The 24,583-nt window shown below is 45.4% G+C and overlaps 1 protein-coding gene across 2 annotated transcripts in view; it reads right to left on the bottom strand.

The window, feature by feature from the left end:
• The window catches only part of SEMA3C (semaphorin 3C), a 158,746-nt gene extending 135,096 nt beyond the window's left edge, over positions 1-23,650 (bottom strand). Inside the window, exons 1-2 of one of the 2 annotated variants that reach the window (XM_077338026.1) lie at positions 23,241-23,650; positions 16,336-16,477 (exon numbers count right to left, since the gene is read on the bottom strand). In XM_077338026.1, coding sequence (XP_077194141.1) covers positions 16,336-16,438 — 103 coding nt within the window. In that variant the 5' untranslated portion in view covers positions 16,439-16,477; positions 23,241-23,650. Of the gene's footprint in view, positions 1-16,335; positions 16,478-23,240 lie in introns of those variants that run through there. The other variant, XM_077338027.1, reaches the window with a different exon arrangement.
• Between the last annotated feature and the right edge of the window lie 933 nt (positions 23,651-24,583).

Below are 24,583 nucleotides of genomic sequence, written 5' to 3'. Positions count from 1 at the left end.
TAATTTAAAAGAAGCAGTTTAGCATCTTTTCAGTAGGAGGATCTGGTAGGGTGGCTGGTGGGATAACTGCTGAGAGGTACACTGGCATCCTGGGTCTAACACACTGGGAATGAGCAGTGAGAAAGAACAGGCAGTGATTCAGATTCAGAGTACCTTTATTGGCATAAAATGAAAATTTCAAACAGTTTCAGATGTAAAATCTATCGTAAAAGATTTTCATTTAAAATTGCCAGTAAAAACTTTGCTACTTTTATAATAGTTGCTGAGTCCCTCACATTTAGTATCACTTTAATCCAGTGTTTCTCATTAACACAGCTGAATTTCAATTTCTTCAGATAATTAGCTAATGGGCGACTAAATACTTCAAACTTAGGACACAGCAGAAGTATATGGTACCATGTGTCTGGGACACTACATCCATGTAAACAGTATCTCTCCTGAGGAGGGATCTTCAAAAATCTACCTTGAGTGACATTTGAGGGAAAGATGTTTAAGCGAGCTACTAGAAATGCTCTTCTTAACTGGTGTGTCTCCAAAATTTGGAGATACATGGGCATGGATTTGTAAGACAAGGGAATATCCCAGAAGCGGGGAGAACATACACTGTTGTTAGAGGAGCCCAGAATCTGTGTATCCCGATCTTCTAGTCTCTGTGATATTAGCTTTAGTATCGTCCTTTCGTCTTGCATGCTAAGTGATGAGATGTCCAGACCCATAATTCGAAGTTTTTTTTTGCATTTTGCCCAGCCAGCTGAAAGAATAAGGGTCACTCAAAAGGTTAATTAACAAACTACCCATTTGAGCATGGAAATGGATTTTTAACCAGTATTTAAAGGACTGAAACCAAGCCGAGGCTTCTAGACTCTGTTGGCCAAGTTCTGCGACAAGTGTATGATTGGCCACACAGTTTGGGACTTCTAGCAGATTTCTGAAAAAGAAAGATTGGATGTTCTCTAATTTATTATTAAATGCATCCATCCATATTGGGATTCCATAAAAAATCTGAGGAATTATTTTGGCATTGCAGATTTTAATGGCTGCTTGAAGGTTTTTGTGGCCTTTTTTATGATAACAGGCAGTGGGGCTATTGGATAACCAAGGGGTAAAAGGATTACGTAAGGATGACAGAGAAACGGCATAGTAGCTGAATGCTATTTTTGTTGTTGCCTCTGTCTTCACCATCAAAGCTGGGAGAAGTTTGCCAACTCCAGAACCACCAATTTCAGGAGGGGTGTTGAAAGACCTGAGTTGGACTGAGCTGACAAGAGAGAAAGTCCTACAACCTCAGGGTAAATCACAATATTTAAAACCATACAAAGTTTATGATATCCATAATAATAACAGTAGAATAATAACATTCAATATATAATCATACAACTGATCAGACCAGCTAATATCTACTGATGCTTCCGGCATCCTGCCCACTATTTGCTTCTCGCATTCAGGGGGTGTATTTATATAGACAGCGGTTCGGTAGATGTTCTTTCCTCATTAGCCCCAATCAAATGCCTGGCAGAAGAGCTCCATCTTCCACACCCTGCAGAACTGTCCGAGCTCCACCAGGGCACCCAGCTATTCAGGGAGCTCATTCCACCAGGTAGAAGCCAGGACAGAAAAGGCCCTGGCTGGGGCCAAATGTGCTTCTCTAGGACGAGGAATCAAAAGCCTGTTGGAATTGGCGGAGCAGAGTACTCTTTGGGGGGCATAATCAACTAGACCAGTGGTCGCCAACCCCTGGTCGGGGGACTGGTCCCGGTCCGTAGATCAGTTGGTACTGGGCCGTGGCTCCTCCTCGTCCTCCTCCCTGGCTCCTGCCTCTGGGGCTGCCCTGCCACTCTGCCGCCGGCTCACTTTTGGTGCTCTCCAGTGGCTGGGGCTCCCCCTTGGTGTGGCACTGTGCAGCTGCTGCTGGTAGTGCCCCCCAGTAGGTGGCGGGAAGTCAGGGGCGCCAGTGGGAAAGCAAGTGGAGCAGGAGCTCAGGCAGCAGCAGTGGCAATGTCCCTCGACAAAAGACTACCCCCCCGGGCCTCAGTAAAATTGTCAAGTGTTGACCGGTCCCCAGTGATAAAAAGGCTGGGGACCACTGAACTAGACAGTCCCTCAGATATGCCGGGCTCACTCATCCAAAGAATAGATATGCAGGTTTGGCCATCTTACTTGGTTGGGAGATGACCAAGGAAGTCAGAGGTGGTGATGCAGAGTCAAACAATGGCAAACCACCCCTGATCATCCCTGGCTTTGAGAACCCCATGGGGGTCACCATAAATCAGCTGCCTTGAATGCCAGAAGGAAGAAAGGCAAGGAATAAATGTTTTAAATAAATAAATGGTAATTGATTTCCAGATCTTCAAGTGAAATTGACTAAATGTAGGTGATGATATGAAGTTGTTTGAAAGAGGCTGGGGGGCAGCATGGGGCCCTTTAGATAGTCTCTTCTGCCTCCTTCCCCTCACCTAGTGATGTTGTGCAGGGGCAGTGAGGACCCTGGCCAGCCACTCAACACCCTCTCCACCCACCATGGTACTTCCCAATGGTGCCAATTCCACCCTGATCTTCCATTGCCTGCTCCTCCCCCTGTACCTCCTTCACGGACTCTCAGTTGTGCTTGATGCACATTTAAGCACTAACCTCATTACTTTTAAGATGAGGAAACGGCCTATTTTGGTACCTTGCTCTTTACTATCTGGAGGAGGCTCACAATTGCCTCCTCTTTCTCTCCCCACAACAGACAACGTGTGAGGTAAGTGGGGCTGAGACAGGGATGCCATTCCCCAGGAGAAAAAGGCTGCTTTGGAGGGGTTTCTTCATATCATTCTACTCCAGTGAGGTTCCTTCTCACCTACTCCCAGCTCCACACCAAAGTCTCCAGGTATTTCTCAAATCAGAGCTGGCAATCCTAAATTATGAGAGCTCTGAGAGAACTGTGACTGGCCCAAAGCTGCAGGTGGAAGAGTGGAGAATCAAACACGGTTCTCCAGATCAGAGGCCACTGCTGTTAACTACTACACCAAGCTGCCTCTGGATTTATTCCCGAGTACGCAAGTTTAGGGCTGCACCCTCAGTTTCTCAGGAACAACAGACCCCAATGCCATATCACCAACTGCTCCAGAACTGTTGCCAGATCTCAGAAGTGGTTTGCTTTCCCCCTGAAGTGTGGGAGGGTTACTGGCCTCAAAACTCCAGCTACAATGATGAAGCCATCTCTGAATAGTGGGATGCAGGTTGATTTTGCCAGGTGGCTGGCAGACACTGATGGTCCTTCAGCAAGTCATGATAATCTGTGTCATTCTTTCCTGCCCTGCACAACCACAGGGCTGGGATGTGGCAATTCTATTGCAACCACAGAAGACCAATTCAGTTTTAACTGCAACAAGAAAACCACCACATTTTTACAGCTAGTCAAATTTCTCCCAGCCCCATCCCAGAATTCAACCCTCGTTAACTCATCAAATAATGTATTTTTAAAAAACAACTTTACAAATCTAGCTCCCCAGCTCATTTCTGCTGGACTCCAACTGGAACAAGATTTATGCAGATGTTCAAAGAAGGAAAATATTTGCCAAACTAGATCTCCATCAGTCTGTTGATTCTGCTACTTGTGAAAGCAGCTGCCATAATAAACATTTATTTCCACAAAATTGTGTGGGCTAATGGGAATGTTAGCCACAAAGCCAGGCAGGGAAAGAATGAGGTTGGGGAATCAAGACCACCACTGGGGGTAAGGAGGGGGGAGTTCAAGAACACCACTTAATCTCCATGAAGGATGGGAGGCATCTTTCCCCCCATTTTTGGAAACTCTTGAATCTGAAAGCAAAGAATCTGCAGCATAAGGGAAATAATAAAAACTCATTGAGTCCTCCAACCCACTACCAAAGCAATTACTTGTGGAAGAACAACAATGGCCATGCCAAGGGACTGGAGGAACTCAGCTCACTGCCAGAGGCATGGGGAGGAACTGGCATCCCTCCTGGGCCTGCACTACCACCTGCTTGATCCAAGTCAAGCCCCAATGGCATTGCCACAGAGCTGTGTCCTGGACCTGGCTGGGGACAACCCAAGCCCAGGAACAAATGGGTGTACCTTGCTGGAGCCAACAAAGTACCTTGAATTATATTTCAGTAGAAAACACTGAACACAGAATAGAGAACACAGAATACTAACATAGCAGATAAGAAACCATTGATTCTTTACCTCACTCCGTATGCTAACCTCATTCAACTCTTATGTCTATATTCCTTCCAATCTCCTCTTCATTTCATTTGGGACAATGGGACTGTAATGTGATGTAAGTATGTATGTAATGTAATTTAGAAACTAACTCTCTGGTCTTCAGACAGGAGAACAAACACAGCAGAGTTTGTCACTTGTCACTTCCATGCTTGGGTGGAGCCGGATGGGGATAGCAATAGGTCTCTTTTATTTCCAGCTTTCCACAAGTGGGAAAGCACCTGCCATTAATCATTAACCTTAGCATTTTTCCCCTTATGTTTTTAATGACCAGTAAACCTAAAGGACTGATTTTGTTATTCTAGCAAGGAATTATTCAATCTTCATTATCATGCTGATTATGTCTGGATGGCTTTGTGATGCTGTTTAGTAATTTACTACTAATGTACTCTCTCCTTATATCTGTCCTCTTACGATTCTTGTTCCATTCTCTGAGGAAGTGTGCATACACACAAAAGCTCACATCTTGAATAAAACTTAGCTGGTCTTAAAGGTGCCATTGGGCTCAATTTTTGTTCTGCTACTTCAGACCAACAGGGCTACTCATCTAAACTTATCAGAAGAGGCACTGATACTCCAAATATATTTGCTCTGCTCTGGTCCCTGTCCACATTTTCCACGTGATAGGTATTAGAATATTTCAACTGTAGCCCTACCTACGTGGTGTCATGTTTGGTCTGCTGATTTACGGTTTGAAAAACCAAGATGCAAATCCATGATGCTTATTCGATTACCTAAAACCAGTAATTCTCTCTCCTCCAAATGTTACTTTCAAAGGGGGGGTTACTGCTCAGTATTTCTTGGAAGAAGACTGAGACGGTAAAAAGGTATAAGGCAGGAATAACATTTCCTGCTAGTGATTAGAGTCTGCACACTGCTTCAAAGTGGTTCGGAGGGACTCTCTCCCCTTTAGATGCCCACATGTCACTGTGGTCAGAAACACAAGATTTCTCAAGTTTGGATGCAGGGCCTTGGAAAGAAACTCAGAATTCTAACCCTTCTTTAACACAGCTTTGACTTAAGTAATTTAGTAACTGCGGCCCTCCAGATGTCCCTGGACTACAATTCCCAGGAGCCCCTGCCAGCGAATGCTGGCAGGGGCTCCTGGGAATTGTATTCCATGGACATCTGGAGGGCCGCAGTTTGACTACCCCTGGTCTACACTTTGTTTTTTAAAGGAGAGAGACATAGTAGCAGTTGCTGGCACAGCCAGCAAATCTCAAGCACACACATAGGAGCACCCACTAGATGTCTGAAGGCAAGGCAGGGCAGTTATGCTCAGCTCCAGTGTTGTCTTTGCCTGTGGAGCATCACCCCCTTCTCACTTCAACCACATCACCTACAACAACAGTCTTCCCAGCCCTGGGTTGGGAAATAGCTGGAGACTTTGGGGTGGAGGAGTGCGTGGGATTTGAGACAGGGAGGGACCTCAGTGGTGTATAATGCTATGAAGTCCACCCTCCAAAGCAGCCATTTTCTCAATCTGGAGATAAGCTTAATTCCAGCGGATCGCCAGGTCCTACCTGGACACTGGCAACCCTACAGCAGGCCTAATTCTCAATTAATCTTATTTAGAAATCCCCTTCCCTGTTTAAGAGTTCTGGGACAGAGATATGATGGCTTAGCATCCACCTACTGCTTTTTTTTTTTAACATGCCATTCCTCCCAGGAGCGCTGGGTAGCAAACATGGTCCACACCACCCATTTTGTCCACACAACCAATCTGAAAGGCAGGGTAGATTGAAAGAGGAAGTAACTGACCCAAAATCACTAAATGAGCTTGCCAAATCACTAAAGATCTGAACCCAAGTCTTTCCCAGGTTCTAATCTGGCTTGCTAACAATAGAATTGCAGTAGCATTCTTTAAGAGTAATATTTTGATTTCAATCCAATGTTTTGCCAACGTTCAAGTTGTTGTACTTGATGTCACCTCCAGGTCTTCTCTGGTTGCCTGTGGAAGTCTGCGGTCATAGCAGAAGACCTGGCAATCCACCTACCTACTCAAGCCTTGTAAGACCCAATGTGTGTGGAGATTTTCCAGTGGTCCTTGGATTCTATTCTGTAAGTATAGTTGATATAAACATGGGCAAAGATCAAGAATGGGTTTTACTACATAAAAAGCAATGCCTTTTGGACATAAGTGTTGTATTTCCACATGTAAAGGCTTAAAATGAATCAGCACTTCCACCAGTCTGAAGTTGGGGCTGTCTGGTAATAATACAGGCCTCCCTCCTCATTTTTGTCCCCCTCCTTTTTAGATCTTTCAGTCAGATTAGAGTATCTAGTGGGGAGGGGTATTGGTTTTATCTATATTAGGTATTATAAACTGGTCCAAGCCCACTTCACAGGGAGAAGCAGTATATAAATCAAATCAATCAAATCCATCAATAAAATCTAACAAAAAGGTGGGGGAGGAGTAACCACCTTGAAAATGTATCTAAACTGCTGGAACCAGCAATAAACAAAATCTTTTAAATATCATTTCCTAATTCTTAATTTTTTAAAAAAGACATGCAATGTATTTGCCTGCTTACTGCAACTGTCAACTGGAGTAGCTTAAATGTTAATCTTTTTCACAGGATTTGTGATTGGAAGATTGAGTGGGCGGGGCTTTCACATTAGGAATGATGGTTCCTGCTTGGAGGTTGGGCTCCATCTGAAAAGGTCCCCCTTTACAATGCCAGCTCAAAAGGAATAGCATGGAACACGTGCAGCTGCTTTTCTGGGGCAGATACAGTGGCTTCTGTGGATGTTATCAAACCATTCTCCAAACTCCTCCAACAGGTACACTTTTGAGCCCAGAATGTTGCCTTGAAACAGCCCACTGTGCAGTATTTATTGCCAGTGTTCACAGTGTGATTAACTGTGTTTGGGTATTAAGAATGCCTCTGACCTTTCCCTTTCTGTTAAAAGGGAAAGAGAAAGAGCTATTTACCAAAGTCAGTGGGAGTTTTCCCTGCTGGGCTCAGCCTCCAGGATCAGGAAAGGAAGAATGGTAGAAAATAACCAAGAGCCTAATTTTTGTCAGCAATTAGGGCTTTTTCGAGTTAAACTTTTGGCGGGAATCTGGAGATCTGTAGCAACCAAATTGGCAAGCCTCACAGTTTCCTGCCCATAAGTTGCCAAGACAAGAAACCCTGCAAGCCAACCTCTGGCACACTCTCACACCAAACAATAGAAGGATTAAGTACTGAGGCATGAAATTCTGTGATTCAGGTCGAGGGACCCTAAACCTGATAAGTGTTCCAAAGAGAAAGTCAACCGTGTGGGCAAAAGGAGCAACACACACTGAAGACGGTTTAAAAAGGACATGTGCTCTACCCTAAAAACTCCTACATTTGAAAGGTCTGTACAGGGAGCTTTTCAAACAGACATCAGTCTTTATTATCAGCATTCTCATCTTTATTATCAACCTTCCTCCAAGGAGTTCAGGAGTATGTGCTTCCCCACCAAATATTCCTTTCCATAAGCAAAAAGTGTCCTAACTATGGCAGTTTACGTGCAGTGGCTTTTCTTAGCTAAATACAATAGTTTTTATGTGCATTATCAGGCTGGCTCTCCTCTTACCTTCACAACAGTGCTGTGAAGGAGGTCCATTTGCAATTAACTGCTGCAAGGTCATTCAGTAAGCTTCATATCAAGCAGTGGTGCTGAAACACCAGCCAGTCAAAAGTGAGGAGCTGGTTTTTCAGTGGCCTGTTCACAATTAGCTCCAGCATTTTTGTTCAGTGACTACCAAATAGAGCTTCTGCACATCATCATGGGAGTCCTACTTCAACCCCCCATCCCCCCGTAGACATGCCCCCATTGCTTGGTAGTCAATTGGATAACCAGAGAACAAACCAACCATTCAACCAGTGATACTGGGGCTAGTTGGGCCAGAGTGATCCATAATAGGTGAAACCAGCTAATTCTGGTTGTCCCATTTCCCCTCCTTTGCAACACTGCAGACGAAGACAATTGACTGGAAAAGACACCCTAGAAATATCACTTCAGTTGTACCAAAACAAACAAACAAAAAAGAAAGTGGATACTTTTGCAGGTGCCAGTCTAACACAGGTTATCTTGTTGCTACCATACCTTCAACAAGAATTGGCATACCCATTACAGGAGAGAACTCCTTCCACATGCCTTTCCCTTCCCTAAAACCTACTACTCCACACACATAAGTTTGAAGAGTGAAGTTTGGGAGACAAAGAATCGCGTGAATCTCAATTTCATTCAGACGTCACCAATTGCCTAGCTCAAGAACTCATTTTCCATGTAGTAAAGTACCACGAAGCAAAGAGGTCTTTGCCCACATGCCAAAGTCAAACCCATTTTCTCATCACCAGGCGGTTAACTACCTACAAATAGACTAAATCAGACTACTTATAAGAAAATTTCAGGTCTGCCACCTCAGACAGAGAAATCTGAGAGACACATCACAATCCTGTGCGGCATTTGGAGAGAGTGGGGAATATTTCCCAGTAGCATCCACACTTTGGCTAACAACCCAGGTATAAGTGGCCTCAGTACCATTTTATTAAGCATGGAGCCTTCTACAGTAAGAATTTTGGGTATGTTTAAGCATCACTCTAGAAGTAAGTAACTAACTGAAGAGGATACAGTTAGAATTAATTCTCCCATCTTGATTTCCATGAGTTTAGATTATGGGGGCTGAAAACCATGGAGCTGTTAGTGAGACAAATTCAGAGCCTTTCAAAGTTAACATCCTAACATGCTGATAGTGTGGATTGGTTTTAATGGTTTTAACTATGGGTTTTATTGTAATTTTTATCTTGTAAACCGCCGTGAGCCTATGGGAATGGCGGTATAAAAGTTTTATGATAAATAAGTAAGTAACACACCCGGAGGTGGGGGGGGGGGAGAGGGAAGCAGAATTGTGAGGCCATTTGTATGAATGTCGATACTGCTGGCTTTTCTGAAGATTATAACTAGGTTAAAAATGTGTTTAGGATTTACATATACTTTTAAATTCCCAGCAAATAGCCAAAATTGGGAACATCTCCATAAATGGTGCACAATTCTTCTTAACCCCTCCCCATTCTGCTTTGCCCTTTGAAGTTAAACAACACCCTTGTCCACCCTGGGTCTCCCACTGTTCTTTTCAGCAAAGAACAGCCTCTGCTGCCTACTGGACTGTCATCTGCACAAAATGGCCCATATAATAAATGAACGTTTTATAAGCTGCAGGGCAGCATTGCCATCACAATGAGGTATTGTTGGGGGAACAAGCAGTATTACTGTTGCTCCGGTGATAAAAGAAACTCTCTCAAGGGCAAATTAAAAAAGGGGGGGGGGGGAGAGAGAGAGAGAGAGAATGATCCATGGGGGTTATATTAAATCTTTTTTAAAATGTTGACACTTTAAAAAGTGCCGTTATTGCCTAGTGACTTCCCTGCTTTTTAATTGTTCTTAATTAAGTGAGTATTTTGAAATAAATACTGGGTGAGCTCCAGGCAAAGCTTAGCTCTTTTTCAGTCTCATTCATTTGAGCTGGACGTCAGTGGAACTTTGCAAAAGGCTGAATTTCACCCATTGTTGATTTATTTGGAAGGGATAGCTGTATAAATATATTCCTATACCTTTAGTTCTGAGCTGGCAATCATTAACTATTTCCTATGTGCAATTCAGAACAAAGATAGACCTGTATGTGAAACAGCTGTTCAGTCAAGATTTTGCAGATAAAAGCAAATGAAACCCGCAATCCTGAATCTTCTGAAAAACTGCGGCTTTTGATGTCTCAAAATTATTTTAACACATAGCTGCTTTTGCCAAGGAGCCATTCGGGTTCAATCACACAGTGATTCATCTTTGACCATCTTATTAACTTTCCATTTAATATTAGCTGGGCCTGTTCATTCAAGCCGTTGTTCAACAATGATAACCTCTTCATTCTTCCCCCTCACCTCAATTGTGTTCACCATTTCTAAAGAGAATCTGGTTAATTCCACCCTGACAAGCCCTTGACTAACAACTGTTTTAGTCGATGAACTCCCCACATACAAGGATTGTTAAGTATGATGAGCCCTCAGCTGCCTGAGCGATAATGTCATGGCCCAGTCATGGAGAAATTTCTGCACCAGGTACTACCTGGAGTGTGTGTCACTAGTCCAAAGGTTATTGATACCTGTGGTCTGGAGACAAACAGGGCACTAGGCTAGAGTTGCCAGGCCAAGCTTGGCAACTGGTGGAAGGGTTGAGCCCACAACATCAGCTGTATTGCTGTGTCACTGCTAGGAAAACCTGGAAGTGATGCAGGATAGCTTAAGCAATCACCAGAAACTCATACCATAGAGTTTCTGGTGATCCCTAGAGCTCACTTATCTCCATTCCAGGTTTTGCTTTTTAAATGTTTTTATCCTACCATAGCAGGAAGTCTGGAAAACCTATCCCACCCAAAGAAGAAAACAAAGTGGTGAGTCCATGCCTTAAAAAAAAACAGGTTAGACTCTGATGAGATGGAATCTTATTGCACCTGTGTCACCAGGTTTCTGCTGGTTTGGTGGTGCCAGTACTGCCATTTAGGAAGCACAGTTGAAGGCAGACCTCTCAAGATAAGATCATAGGAGGGCTCAAGTTTAAAACTGCAGGCCACCAGTCACAACTGCTCCCACCTTACCGCATTGTTACTTTTGATATTTTTAGCTGCTGCAGAGAGCAGGTTTGCCCCAAGCCGGCAGGTAAAAACTGATGGATTTTGCTAATTAAAATATATGACTCAAAGATTTCCATCTATCCTTGTTTACATATTCAGAACTCATTGGTAGCTGTGTCAATGGGTGCTTCCTCTTCAGCAACTACATACCTCAGTTATTTGTTTGTTTTTGAGACATAATGAAGCACAACGTGTTCTGGTGGATGGCCAAGGAACACGCAGGTGGATCAGCAATTCTATTTTCTGGCAAACTCTCACTGTATTACAGAGTTCCCCTTCCAAGGCACCAGGGTCCCATTTCTAGACACCCTTGCAGGGGTGGACTGACCCTTGGACATACTGGAAAAGTTACTGGTGAGCCGTTGCATGGTAGAGTCTCTGGGAGTCGAGAACAAACTGAGTCAAGGGGTCCCATGCGCCCTAACAAAGCCTCATGGGCTGGTCATCTAGACCAGGGGTAGTCAGACTGCAGCCCTCCAGATGTCCATGGATTACAATTCCCATGAGCCCCTGCCAGCAAACGCTGGCAGGGGCTCATGGGAATTGTAGTCCAATGACATCTTGAGAGCCGCAGTTTGACTACCCCTGATCTAGACCATGGTTATGATAAGCAATCCCAGTGGAGTTACTGTCACAAGAGTCATATTGCTTAACTTGCTCCAAGGCTCCTTTAGCATCCCAACTTGCTATGGTGAAATATTTTTAATACCAATATCCTGCTATGGATCAGCAATAATGTGGATCTATCTCTGGAACCATCTCCATTAGCATAACAGACAGCTTCTCATCTCTTTTTCATTCCAAGGTAACAAGCATCCTATCTCTGCTTGGAGGATTTTACAAAGCTACAGAGAAACATGCTGAGGCATAAAAAAGTGCAGTTAAAGTACTTTCATATCAGTCTATACAGACTGATACAGACTATACAGTCTATACAGACTGATATCTTGAAATAGCAAGTACCAAATCTGAAATCTGGCAATGTCCCTGCACTCAGTGCAACTTCTCCATCAGTCAGCATTACAAAACACGATTTCCTGCAAGTAATCCATCTTGACAAATCAATTATCTAAGTAAAAGATAATAGTATGCAAGCACCCTGCTCCCAAAATAATCCTAGGAGATGTTTCCATAGAACTGTATTGAGAGGACAAGTCTAACTTCTCATAGAGTAGAGCTGCAGGTAGAGTCTGGAGATCTCTAAGAATTACAATTAATTTAGATTAGTTCCCCTGGAGAAAACGGCAGCTTTGGAGGCTGGGTACTATGGTATTATCCCTCCTGTCCTTAAGGTCAAATTTCCAGAAATGTCTCAACCTGGAGCTGGCAACCCAAAAGTCAGAAGTAGGAAGCTCCATAAATGTTCTTGAGTAAGCCACTGCTGTAGTTCCCTTCAAGGTTTACTGGAATGATAAGAGCTCTGCATGACATTTCCTTGAGAATCTTGAAGCAAGCGCAAAATGCAACTGTGAGAAATGAGCCCATTTTATACAGGAGGAATTGAGTTTGATGAATTCACACTCTCCCACTGAATCTATAATATATTTTTTGTTGGAACTTGTAGGTCAACATAGCAGCTTAAAGCAGGCACTGTAACAGTCTGGTCATTTGACAGGTGATTTGCACATAGCTGCTTTAAAGGGGAACTTCTCTTTGGTTCCAGGATAAACAAGAATGTGGCAAGTTTGTTTTCATTGCTGGTCACATTTTTATTAAAATCCGTGCACACAAAGGAAGAGAGAACACACACATGACGCAGCCTGGTCTATCAAGATCACCATTGACCACTCAGCTCTCTATGCTCCCCCTCTCTTTCTCATTACCTGGTCCTTTTAAATGGAAATTCTGGAGACTCAATCTTGGTTCTGCAGCATGCAAAGCAAGCATTCTGTCATTGAGTCAGGGGGCCATCCACGATGTTTCTAAGAGTCATTATTGTGCTCTACATTGCAGAGATATTATGACACACGATGAAACTGTTAAAGCTAGCAGTTCGTTTTACAATCTGAACACTGCTTAAAGAACAAACTCCCTCTTCCCCATTCCATTTACTACTTTGAATTCCAGAAATAATAATAACAATACCAATAATGATGATGATGATGATGAATGTTCTTACCCGCCGTTCCAAATCACTCAGGGTGGGTTATAACAGTAAAAACAAGCTTAAAAATAGACAAGGGAGTACTTTTACAAGGAGCTGATCTTGTGTCTCTTCTCCTTCTCCTCCTAACAGTAAGGTCCACCACCTTGGTGGATGCTGTTATAGACCTCGACTATAAGCTTGGTGGAACAGCTCCATCTTACAGGCCTTGAAGAACTAAACTGAATTTAATATAAATGCTTACCACACATAGCCTCTCTCAAAATTGGTAAGAGTATCCCAGATGTTTTTCTTAGAAAAGAAACTTGATCAAGGCCTGGCCTTTTCATCTACAGAACACAGATCGCATTCAAACTGAAGTCCCTGACTATCACTAAATGCACACTAAGGTTATAGAACCATTACAAGGATACTGCCAGGTAGAAGAGAAGTCTCCCTTCTTGAAAGTTGGTGTGACTCTTGACAATAAGTAGGAATTGTGGATAAACCATGAATGCCAGTGCAATTCAATCTTATGCTGGTTCATTCACAGCAAAGGCCCATTGTGTTCAATAGGACTCAATCCCGAGAAAACAATCACAGTATTGCATCAACCGTGAACTAACGTCTGGTAGAAACTACAATAACCTTTTATTGGGTATATATGGAATTCATAAGTTATGGGGAGAGATAGTCTGCCAACTTTCAGGTGGGGACTGGAAATCTCCCAGAATTACAACTGATCTCTAGACTCTATGTTATTATAGTCTGAGGTCCCGCTCAACCCCAAACCCCATCCTCACCATCTCCACTCTCATATCTCCATTTCCCCAGCCTACGTCTGATAGCTCTAGAGAGGGAGCCAATGTGGCTGAGTGGTTAGTCTTTCAAACTTCAGAAGACCTGAGATCAGATCTCTACTCAGCCATGAATCTTATGGAGTGATTTTGGGCCAGCCTATCTATCTCAAAGTTTAGCCTACTTTGCAGAGGTACTGTGAAGATAATGAGGAGAAACCCGTACCTGCTTCCCTGGGCTCACTGATGGGTGAATGAGATTTTAAAAACCCCAAGACATTCAGAAATGCTCTGATCAGGAGAAGGTGTTTAGAATGGAACCTTTACCCAACACTTTGCATGTGCAAAGGAAAACCTCATGGGCAGGGGCTTTGTACCCCAGCTTTTACTACCCAAGGGAGTCTCAAAGTGGCTCACAGTTGCCTGCCCTCCCGTTTCCCACATAAGACACCCTGTGAATTAGGTGAGGCTGAGAGATCTCTGAGAGAACAGTGACTGGTCCAAGGTCACTCAGCTGGCTGCATGCACAGGAAGAGTAAGGAATCAAACCCGGCTCCCCAGATCAAAAGCCACCACTACACTAAGCTGGCTCTCAGAGCAGAGACCTTCTTTTTAGTGTAAGGTGACCAGGTTTTAACATTGGTAAAGTGGGACCCCATTGACCAAGGGGGGGGGCTTGATTAAAAATTTGGTCTATATGGAGCAACAAATATTTTAATAGAATGCAAAAATAGTATTGTAATATACATATTTAAATTCCAACAGAAGTACAATTTGCCAGATCCCCCAGATGTCCCTCCAAAAGTGGGACAATCTGGTCACGTTATTTTAGTGACTCCACAAAACTCCAAACCACTTCCCCAGAATGTTCACCAGGTTATTTTGTTGTCAAAACTTTTTCCCATCCTGGAACTACTTAAAACACTTTCAGTGTATGTGCTGTTATCATCTCTTTAGCAAGCCACTTTTTATCACATAACTTTGATTATAAATTGGCTTTAGTGTTGTTGTTTTTTAAAATCAAAGATCGTGACTGCCTGTTCTAGTTTTTAAAAGACACCTGGAAGAACGAAAGTTTCACGCAAGGAATGACTAAGCCAGCAAAACAGCCTTCCAGACACTTAGGGGACTGTAGCAACGGGAGAGCAAACAGTCCATAATTTAAAAAGAGAGAAAAGCCTGAATGGATTGACTGACAGAAAGGCTTATCCAATTGATGTCTCTTGTGTTCCTTTCTGTCCCATTTATTAACTTTGGGATTAACACCCCCTCCCTCCCACGGAGCTTGCTGGCTCACACCCTCATTCCACTTAAGAGGCAGTTTGGATGGTCAGACCTGCAGGCGGCTTCATTAATTTGGCAATGTGCACTTTTTAACTGGCCCAAATTTGGTAACTGCAAAAGCATTCCTAAATGTGTCCTGAAATGTACCCGGTGGAAAAAGTTTCCAAATGTGATATTTTTCTAGCCACGCTTTCCTTGGTGTCGCAATAAAGCTGAGAGTCTCTTTTGATACACTGACTGACACATGGAATTCAGCAACTTGCTGACACACAGCCAGGGTGCTCTTTGGGGCTTTCTATAGCAGTGGTTCTCAACCTGGGGGTCGGACAGCCCTTTCACAGGGGTCGTGGCAGGGCAAGCAGCTTGGCCGGGGGGGGGGCACCATCCACACAACAGCCTTACGGGGTAGATAGAGATAGAGTGTTTGTCTGTCTGGAGCAGCGGAAAATAATAAGATAGGCATGGCAGGACGCAGATGTGGCAAAGACCAACAAGAGAATGAAGAAAGGCCACTCAGTGGTGGAGAGACTTCCTGTTGAGCAAAGAGAAGTCCAACCCTCTCCACATGCAATTTCTCCAAGTTTTTGACCTCTCTCTTTTCCCCCATCCAGAACAGTCTGGCTCAATCACACCTGCTAGTTAGTCCTCTAGTACGCTACACCTGCTCTTGGTACACAGCACCTATCCACTAGGGAAGGCGAGGCTCCTTCTCTTCCCGTCACATGATTGTGATATCTCATAGCATTCTACTCCACTAAGGTTCTTCCCCACCCCAAATCCCACTCACTCCCAGTTCCAGCCCCAAAGTCTCCAAGTATTTCTCAACCCACAGTTGCCAACCCTATGCAAGAACACATGCACTGGGAAGACTGGCAAATTGTGGTTTCCCAGCACATGTCCATAAATTAAAGTTCACTGGCAGTTTTCAGACATTTCCTATATTAATGAGCTAACCCATTACAGCAGATCCATTACTAATGAAATTGTTCTTATTAATTCCTTGAAGGCTTCTCTTGCCTGTCCTCCTACCATTTCAGGGATATTCTGATGGGCAGACATTTGAGCTGCCAGAACACACAATCACTAAATGCATCTTGTGAAATAATCGTTTACCATATAGAAACTCCAGTAAAAATCATACTCAACGCAACCTCAGCATTTCAGACCAGGCGAGAGGATGTTCAAGCTAGAATGTCACTTAGTGCCTTGTTACTAGTACAAAGGGAAAGAAGAAAATGTTCAATAATAACATCAGTCTCAGGAATGTTTATCTGCTCTCTTACCATTGAATGTTAAGAACACCCTGGCCTGGGGCTGTGAAGATCCATTTACATTGCATGAGCAAACAAGCACCCCAATCAACACTTGGAGTCCGAGAAATGTCATTATCTTCAGAGGTGAAATTTAATATCCAAGATATGAAACCTAAACAAAGGAGAAAGAGAGACAGGGGGAGTCATTACTGAATTGCTTTGTAAAATGACATGTCAGCTGCAAATATATATACAGAAGATATAGATTATTGGCATATTTTGCCAGGCAAGGACCAAGCAATAGGGAAGGGTTGGTTTTAGATTATTCTTTTCTAAAATGCAAAGAACCTGGCAGTGCCAGGGCTAAAGAGAAATTGCAGGACTCTAAAGGAAACTGTCAGCAGAGTAAGAGTGCTCTTAGTTTATTTCAATAAGGAGGATTCCCACCTGCTGGAAAAATAATTATGCTAAATGTCAAGGCAGAGCAAAGCAAAGCCAGGGGATAAGGTTTCATGAATGAAAACGTCTTGATATTTTTAGACCTCTGTCTTTACTGTACTCTTTATAGTTATATAAGTCTACTACGGATGTAAAATTCTGGATCAAACCGAAAACGGAAGACCCCCCCCCCCCCGAGACAGAAGTTTTCCACAAGCTCCAAGAGCCAGGCCACCACAACTGACAAAGAACTTGTTGTCTCAACAGCACCCAAGGCATAAAACCCCCAAGAAGGCTGGTGGGAGCACAAAAGAATTTCTGGTGGGCAGGTCACAATTTGTAAAGAAAGGAGAAACTCAGTGGAGTTGATGCTTTGCCCAAAAGGTTCAAAAATCGTAGAATGCACAGAAAGTACTCGATGTAAATACAGCTTTGATAGCGCAGTTGTATATACAACATTAATTGTCCACTACAAGGAGCATCGCCCTCGGAGCAGTCTGACATAGCAAGCTCATAGATCAAGGCGGGTAGCTGTGTTAGACAGTCTGTAGCAGTAGAAAAGAGCAAGAATCCAGTAGCACCTTAAAGACTAACTAAATCTGTGACAGGTTATGAGCAGTGATTATGGCATACAAGGGTGAGCAGTGACTCATGAAAACTCAATCCTGCAACAAATTTTATAGGAGACAGATTAAGCAAACTAGCACCAATCTGGTTGTACATCACAATGGTTTGAAATTTTAATTTCATATTACTTGTATTGTATGTTTTAACTAACAAACTACCCTGTGCCTTTGGGAAGGGCAGCATGTAAATATAGGAATAAGAATAAAATGAAGGTGCTCCTGGACTCTTGCTGTTTTCTAGAGCAATCTCATGAGTAGCTTAGCTCAAGACTGAGTGTCTTTTTTCTGTGCTCTGAATGACAGAAGACGGGATCAGTGACAAAAGAGCATATGTGACCAGGGCCACCACCTCCTAAATGCAGAGTTCACAAAGCTAGGAAATACTGAAACATGATAAAACCATAAGTTTGAGTGCTCCAAAGTCTGTGGTGTCTGCACACATTGATATGATGGTACAGTGAATGCAATGTGACTATACAAACAAGGGATCTTGAACCAGGCACAATCCATATTCAGAATCTTGGAAGATTTTGCAGAATGTATATAGGTAGATGTGGGACTGGATTCTGTGGATCCATTTTGCTAAGGGAGGCATCTCTCCCCTGACCCAAGGTGCTTTTCCCCAGACACAAGTGGCTCTTCTACCAGAAAATGAGCCTTTTGTATCAGAGAAAACCACTGTGTCCTAGAGGTAAACAATGGTGTTAGTAGATTAACAGGCTGCAACCCAATAAGAATCTGGTTGTCTAAACTATGTTAATGTTAATGTTCTAGAGCAGAGGTAGTCAACCTGTGGTCCTCTAGATGTCCATAGACTGCAATTCCCATGAGCCCTTGCCAGCAAATGCGGGTGTTGGCTCATGGGAATTGTAGTCCATGAACATCTGAAGGATCACAGGTTGACTATCCCTGTCCTAGAGGATCAATGGGTTCACTTAGATGACCCACCCAAATGGACTTTCCAGCTCTATAACTGAGGCTTAGATAAGGATAAAGCAATTCACATCATCATGCTACTGAGTAATTTCACACATCAGAACAAGCACATTGAGCCCATTATATAGGCAGGTCAAGTGAAAAGAAGAAATGGTCTTAATGGTGCCACTGGACTCAAACTTTGTTCTGCGGTTTCACACCAACACGGCTACCCACTTAAATCTAAGAAATTGAAAGTGTTTTTTCCCCCAGAATTGCACAGGACATCATTTTGCACCCATTAGTAGAATGGTATGTTCTGTACACGCACGGACCAGTGTAATGGCCTTCACTCAATAGACCTGAATTCAAGTTCCATCTGAGCTATGGGGTTCTCAGGGAAGTCATTCTCTCTCTCTCTCTCTCTTTCTCTCTCTCTCTCTCTGTCCACCTAATTTATTTTACAAGGGTAGGGTATATCATTCCAAGCTCCTTTGGTGACCATCATGATGCCAACAAAGATAATAAGGTAAAATTAGAACAAAGGTACACCCAGGCTTCATTTTAGAATTGATCAGCTGGCGATTTTCATCAAAAAATTTATTAAGCTATGAACAGGGTCCTCTAGTAGCAAATCTAGGGAGGGCTACGGACCTAGACGAAAGTATGTGTCCATTTGGAATATGGGCAAAAGTATTTTCCTAATTTGGAACTGGCACTGTGGGGTTGCCTGTGGCCAAATCTGATGAGCTATGTGACCACAGCATGGTGGCATCACACTGCCTCCATAATTCCCAATGGGTTGGGGGGCACAAAGCCAAGGGAGAAAAATGTGAGCGTAGTTGCTGATTGGACAGAAAACTGTCATTGAACAACAACAAAGAGATGAGCCAGAGGGGGGCAACTGGGATATTATAGAATCATAGAATCATAGAGTTGGAAGGGGCCATACAGGCCATCTAGTCCAACCCCCTGCTCAACGCAGGATCAGCCCTAAGCATCCAAGAAAAGTGTGTATCCAGCCTTTGCTTGAAGACTGACAGTGAGGGGGAGTTCACCACCTCCTTAGCCAGCCGATTCCACTGCTGAACTACTCTGACTGTGAAAAATATTTTCCTGATATCTAGCCTATATCGTTGTATTTGTAGTTTAAACCTTTCCTCTGCAGCCAATGGAACAGCATCCTGCCCTCCTCCAAGGGACAACCTTTCAAATACTTAAAGAGGGCTATCATGTCCCCTCTCAACCTCCTTTTCTCCAGGCTGAACATTCCCAAGTCCCTCCATATTCTGGCAGCACAGCACAGGATTTCACAGGGAAATTGCACAAGAGAGTTTGACTGTGAGTAAGTGCCAGTATCCTTTCTCAAGTCATCAAGTACCCACACCCAAGCACCAAATTCTCCCCCATTTACCGCAGACACAGTGTGACTGCAAAGAATTCTCCAGATCTAGTGCACTCCCTTTCCCTAAAAATCGCACATGGGCTGCAAAGTTTTCCTGCCCCATTGCCTTGCTTTTGAGCAGTTCCATTCATTGCAATAAGTGGTGAACCAGAAGCACCTCTGCCATCACCACAGAAATCTGTGCCGCTGCCCAGCCACAGTGTCCCTTCAGCACTTGCCTGATAGCAACAGGAACACTATAATCCCTAGAGGGGTTACAGCAAGCCCAAAGCCTTTTATCCTTACATTTCATGTTCTGGCACAAGGCACTCAGCTATGCTCCTCAGGCACACTCCAGGAGCTATCACAGACTTCTTTCTCAGTGCTCATTCAGACTACCTTGCCTCTAAGGGAGCTGCCACCTGTCAAGCAGATCACTTGGTGCTGGGCAGCCTCTGGCAGTCATGACTGAGACCAGTTCTGGAACCAGGCCCCAGCTTACAAGATGTAGCCTTCAAAACATTTCCCTGGAAAAGCGGCCCAGGGCTGAGTTTTGAGGCAAAGTGACAGGTCCACCAACTCATTGCCTGCCTCAGACTTGCACCGAGAAAGGAGCCACGGACCATATCCAAAGAACCTGGAGGGCCCTCTCCTGCCTCAGCTGCTCCTAGTCCACACCAAAGGAGACGCCCCATAGCTTCTGGGAGGTATTAAAGGCAGGTAAGGGACAGTTTCTGTCCTGCTTTCCATACAAAGGCACGCGCACCAAGTATCACATTCCATAATATAGCCCCAGCTTGGCAACAGAGGGAGCTTCCGACTGCACTTCCTACTAATGCAATTAAAGGGCAGAGCAAATGTGGCCCATTTTTACTTATATGGGCACCCTTTGTGTGCATGCAGAGGGGCTAGAAATAATTCATTTCAGTCCCTCCTCCGCCTATGGGATAGGTTACCTTTCTCCCTAATCCTTTCCACAAGGGAAGAAATGCCGTTAAGTCCTGATAAGATTGCTTTGTTCCAGACAAACAAACGGGCCACTCACCCTGAACTTGCCAGTTTCCCAGAAGCAATGAGATTAGTATTCCACAACTGCAGAAGCCTTTCTCTCTAAGGCAGGAGGGAGGTGAGGGAAGAAGCTCTGCAGTGAGCATGTCCATTATATTAGAGTGTATGTGTGCGTGGGGGTGGGGGGGGGGATTATCACCACCCGTTTTTAAAAATCCAGTTTCTCCTACTCTGAAGCAGAGCTGGGAGAATCAGCTGTCTGACTTTCAAACTCCTGGACAGAACTTGCCTTTTGATGGTGCCCCCCCCCCCCCCCGTTTCCCATCACGGCCAAGCACAGGGCTGTCCAGCTCTTCCTTGAAGTCTTGCTAATAAACACGGGACACCCCCCCCCCAGAAGAAAAAAAAAACGATTCTCCATAAGATCGTTTCAAATCAGTAGGACTCCGTTCTTAATGAAGACAGAAGTCCCGGGGCAGTCGTTCAGGCACGTTTTACTCGGGTTGTTGTTGTTATGTGCGAAGTCGTGTCCGACCCATCGCGACCCCATGGACAATGATCCTCCAGGCCTTCCTATCCTCCACCATTCCTCGGAGTCCATTTAAGTTTGTACCTACTGCTTCAGTGACTCCATCCAGCCACCTCATTCTCTGTCGTCCCCTTCTTCTTTTGCCCTCGATCGCTCCCAGCATTAGGCTCTTCTCCAGGGAGTCCTTCCTTCTCATGAGGTGGCCAAAGTATTTGAGTTTCATCTTCAGGATCTGGCCTTCTAAAGAGCAGTCAGGGTTGATCTCCTCTAGGACTGACCGGTTTGTTCGCCTTGCAGTCCAAGGGACTCGCAAGAGTCTTCTCCAGCACCAGAGTTCAAAAGCCTCAATTCTTTGACGCTCGGCCTTCCTTATGGTCCAACTTTCGCAGCCATACATTGCAACTGGGAAGACCATAGCCTTGACTAAACGCACTTTTGTTGGCAGGGTGATGTCTCTGCTTTTTAGGATGCTGTCTAGATTTGCCATAGCTTTCCTCCCCAGGAGCAAGCGTCTTTTAATTTCTTTGCTGCAGTCCCCATCTGCAGTGATCTTGGAGCCCAGGAAAATAAAATCTGTCACTATCTCCATTTCTTCCCCTTCTATTTGCCAGGAATTGAGAGGGCCGGATGCCATGATCTTTGTTTTCTTGATGTTGAGTTTCAAGCCAACTTTGGCACTCTCCTCCTTCACCCGCATCAACAGGCTCTTTAGTTCCTCTTCACTTTCTGCCATTAGAGTGGTATCATCTGCATATCTGAGGTTGTTGATATTTCTCCCTGCAATCTTGATCCCAATTTGTGACTCCTCTAATCCCGCATTTCTCATGATGTGCTCTGCATACAAGTTAAATAGGCAAGGCGACAATATACAGCCTTGCCGAACTCCTTTCTCAATTTTGAACCAATCAGTGATTCCATGTTCAGTTCTCACTGTTGCTTCTTGACCTGCATATAAATTTCTCAAAAGACAAATAAGATGCTCTGGTATTCCCATCTCTTTAAGAACTTGCCACAGTTTGTTGTGCTCCACACAATCAAAGGCTTTAGCATAGTCAATGAAGCAGAAGTAGACATTCTTCTGGTACTCCCTAGCTTTCTCCATGATCCAGCGTATGTTGGCAATTTGATCTCTAGTTCCTCTGCTTCTTCGAAATCCTGCCTGTACTTCTGGAAGTTCTCGGTCCACATATTGCTGGAGCCTAGCTTGTAGGATTTTGAGCATAACTTTGCTAGCATGAGAAATTAGTGCAATGGTGCGGTAGTTTGAACTCGGGAGTAGGCGCTTAACACAGCGGAGCGGCTTCCTTCTGAGTAAGGTGGCGCTGCTAGGGCTTATTGTTCAGACGGGGGGGGGGAGAGAGCTTCTTTCCAAGGCGATACCTGTGGGCCTGTTCTTTACGCACGCGTCCCGTCCCGTCCCGTGTCCCCCTCCCCCTCCCGGCCCGGAGTGGGGAAATCATGTTGTTTCCGCGCCACCGCAAGCCTGACATTTCGGAGCGAGCCGCGAGGCGGAACTTCACGCCGCCTGCCAAGGGGGACCCAGAAGGAAAGTCTGCGGCGGCACGCGTCTGGCCGAAGGAGCTCATGATCTCCACGGGCAGCCGGGCCACGCCGCCGCCTTCGCCCTCGCCCCCGCCCCGATCCGGAGCCGGCGCTCATTGTTCCGAGGCGCAGGAGAAAGAGAACAAAAAGTTGCATTTCTATAAAGCTTCTTTTGGGGGGGGGGCATGGGGGGTCCCCACGGCCAGCCCCCCTCTCTCTCCCTCTGTCCTGCTGCCCCCGGGAAGTCTTGCACTGCTTAGCGGTTGCACACAGCGCAGGTGTTGTGCGCTCCAGCCTGAACTGGACGCCGCAGGGGAACACGGCATACTTCAGGGAACGGCCCGAGAGCGAGCGAGAGACGGAGGTGGCTCAAAACCCTTCTGCGGCTGCAAAGAAAACCCCAGTTTATTTTGTCTTTAGCCTGCGCAGCGAAGGGAACATGCAAGAACCGATCGCGCCCGTTCACAACGCTTCCAAGCGCGCCTCTACTCACCGCGGGCCACGGAAGCGTTCAGTCACGCCGCGCCGCTCAATGGTCTAGCAGTTTGCCGGCTGCCGAGGTCACAGCGTGTACCTGTCTACATGCAGCCTCCCGGCGCTAATGTCTGCCGGGCTCCACAAAGCCCGAGTGCAGGAGCCCCTTGGAGACCAAGCCAGACTGCCCGGCGGGGGTAGAGGCGCACGAGCCTTGGAGGGATATTCCGTCAGGCGCCCCGAGCTCCTTCCCGGCGATTCCACTGAACGGAGCACCTTCTGCGAGCGAGCGGAAAGTCGCCGGGAGCGCCGGTGTCCGATTACACTCGCTCCGCCGCTCCAGAGCCGCCCAGGCACCGCCTTCCCGCTCCGTCGGAAGCCTCCACTGCTGCGGGAGCCCGGCAAAGCGCCGCGCTGCCTCGGACGGCTCGTCGAGTCGCGGAGAGGCCACACCTACGAGGAAGTGCCGAGACGCCGAGAGAAGAATGAGACCCGGGGGGGGGGGGGGGGAGAGACAAGGGGCGCGGGCGGGACGCGCTCTGGTGTCTTGCAGATCCGCGCACCTTGAATAACGCACTTTCGATGCTGATTCGCAGGGGGAAATCCCGCTGCATTATCCAACCTGTGCAGAACCGGAGAGGTCTCGGATATTGCACATTCAAGGTGCTTCTGCAGCTGGATTTTATCTTGGAAAGTGCATTGCAGGTGCGATATCCGGCATGTGCAGGATGAGCTGGAGAGAAACAAAGCAGGTCAAAGAGCCCCGGGAAGGAAAGTCAGAGGGGTCTTTGAAGGCAGCTGGTGGATGGGGCCCTCCAGTCTCAGGCAACTGATGGCAACCCAGTAGGGTTTTCAAGGCAAGAAATGTGCAAAGGTGGGTTGCCCTTGCCTGCCTCTGTGTAGCAACCCCATTCTTCCTCCCATCTGAATACTAAACTAAACCAACTAAACCCTGTTTAGTCACCAAGATTGGGCAACCCAGAAAGGTGAGTGTTTAATCGGAAAGAGGACCCAGGACCCATTCCTAAGACAAAGTGGGCTGAGCTGAAAGAGCCTGGCAGTGCACCTGCAGAAAGAGCCTGTGGTAGCTGGACCCAGGTCCTCCCAAGATGCAAGGAGCTGCTCAAAGGGACTGAGTTCAGAGGAGGCAGGGATAGGCTTGTGCTCCTGGGCTGAAGTTCGTGGCTCCCTTACCTGGAAGTCCACCACATTGAGCTGAGTGGGAATTATGGCAAAGTAAACATGCTGAGGGCTGTGGAGTGATTGGCTTGGTTTATAGGGAGCTTAAACAGGGTTGCCTGCGGTGGCTGGAAAACAGAATGTTAGGCTGTTGCGGCTTAAAGAGGGATATAATTTATTCCT

The sequence above is a fragment of the Paroedura picta genome, chromosome 5 (genome assembly GCF_049243985.1).
Source record: "Paroedura picta isolate Pp20150507F chromosome 5, Ppicta_v3.0, whole genome shotgun sequence".
Taxonomy (NCBI): Eukaryota; Metazoa; Chordata; class Lepidosauria; order Squamata; family Gekkonidae; genus Paroedura; species Paroedura picta.
This window is presented reverse-complemented; position numbering and strand designations above follow the sequence as displayed.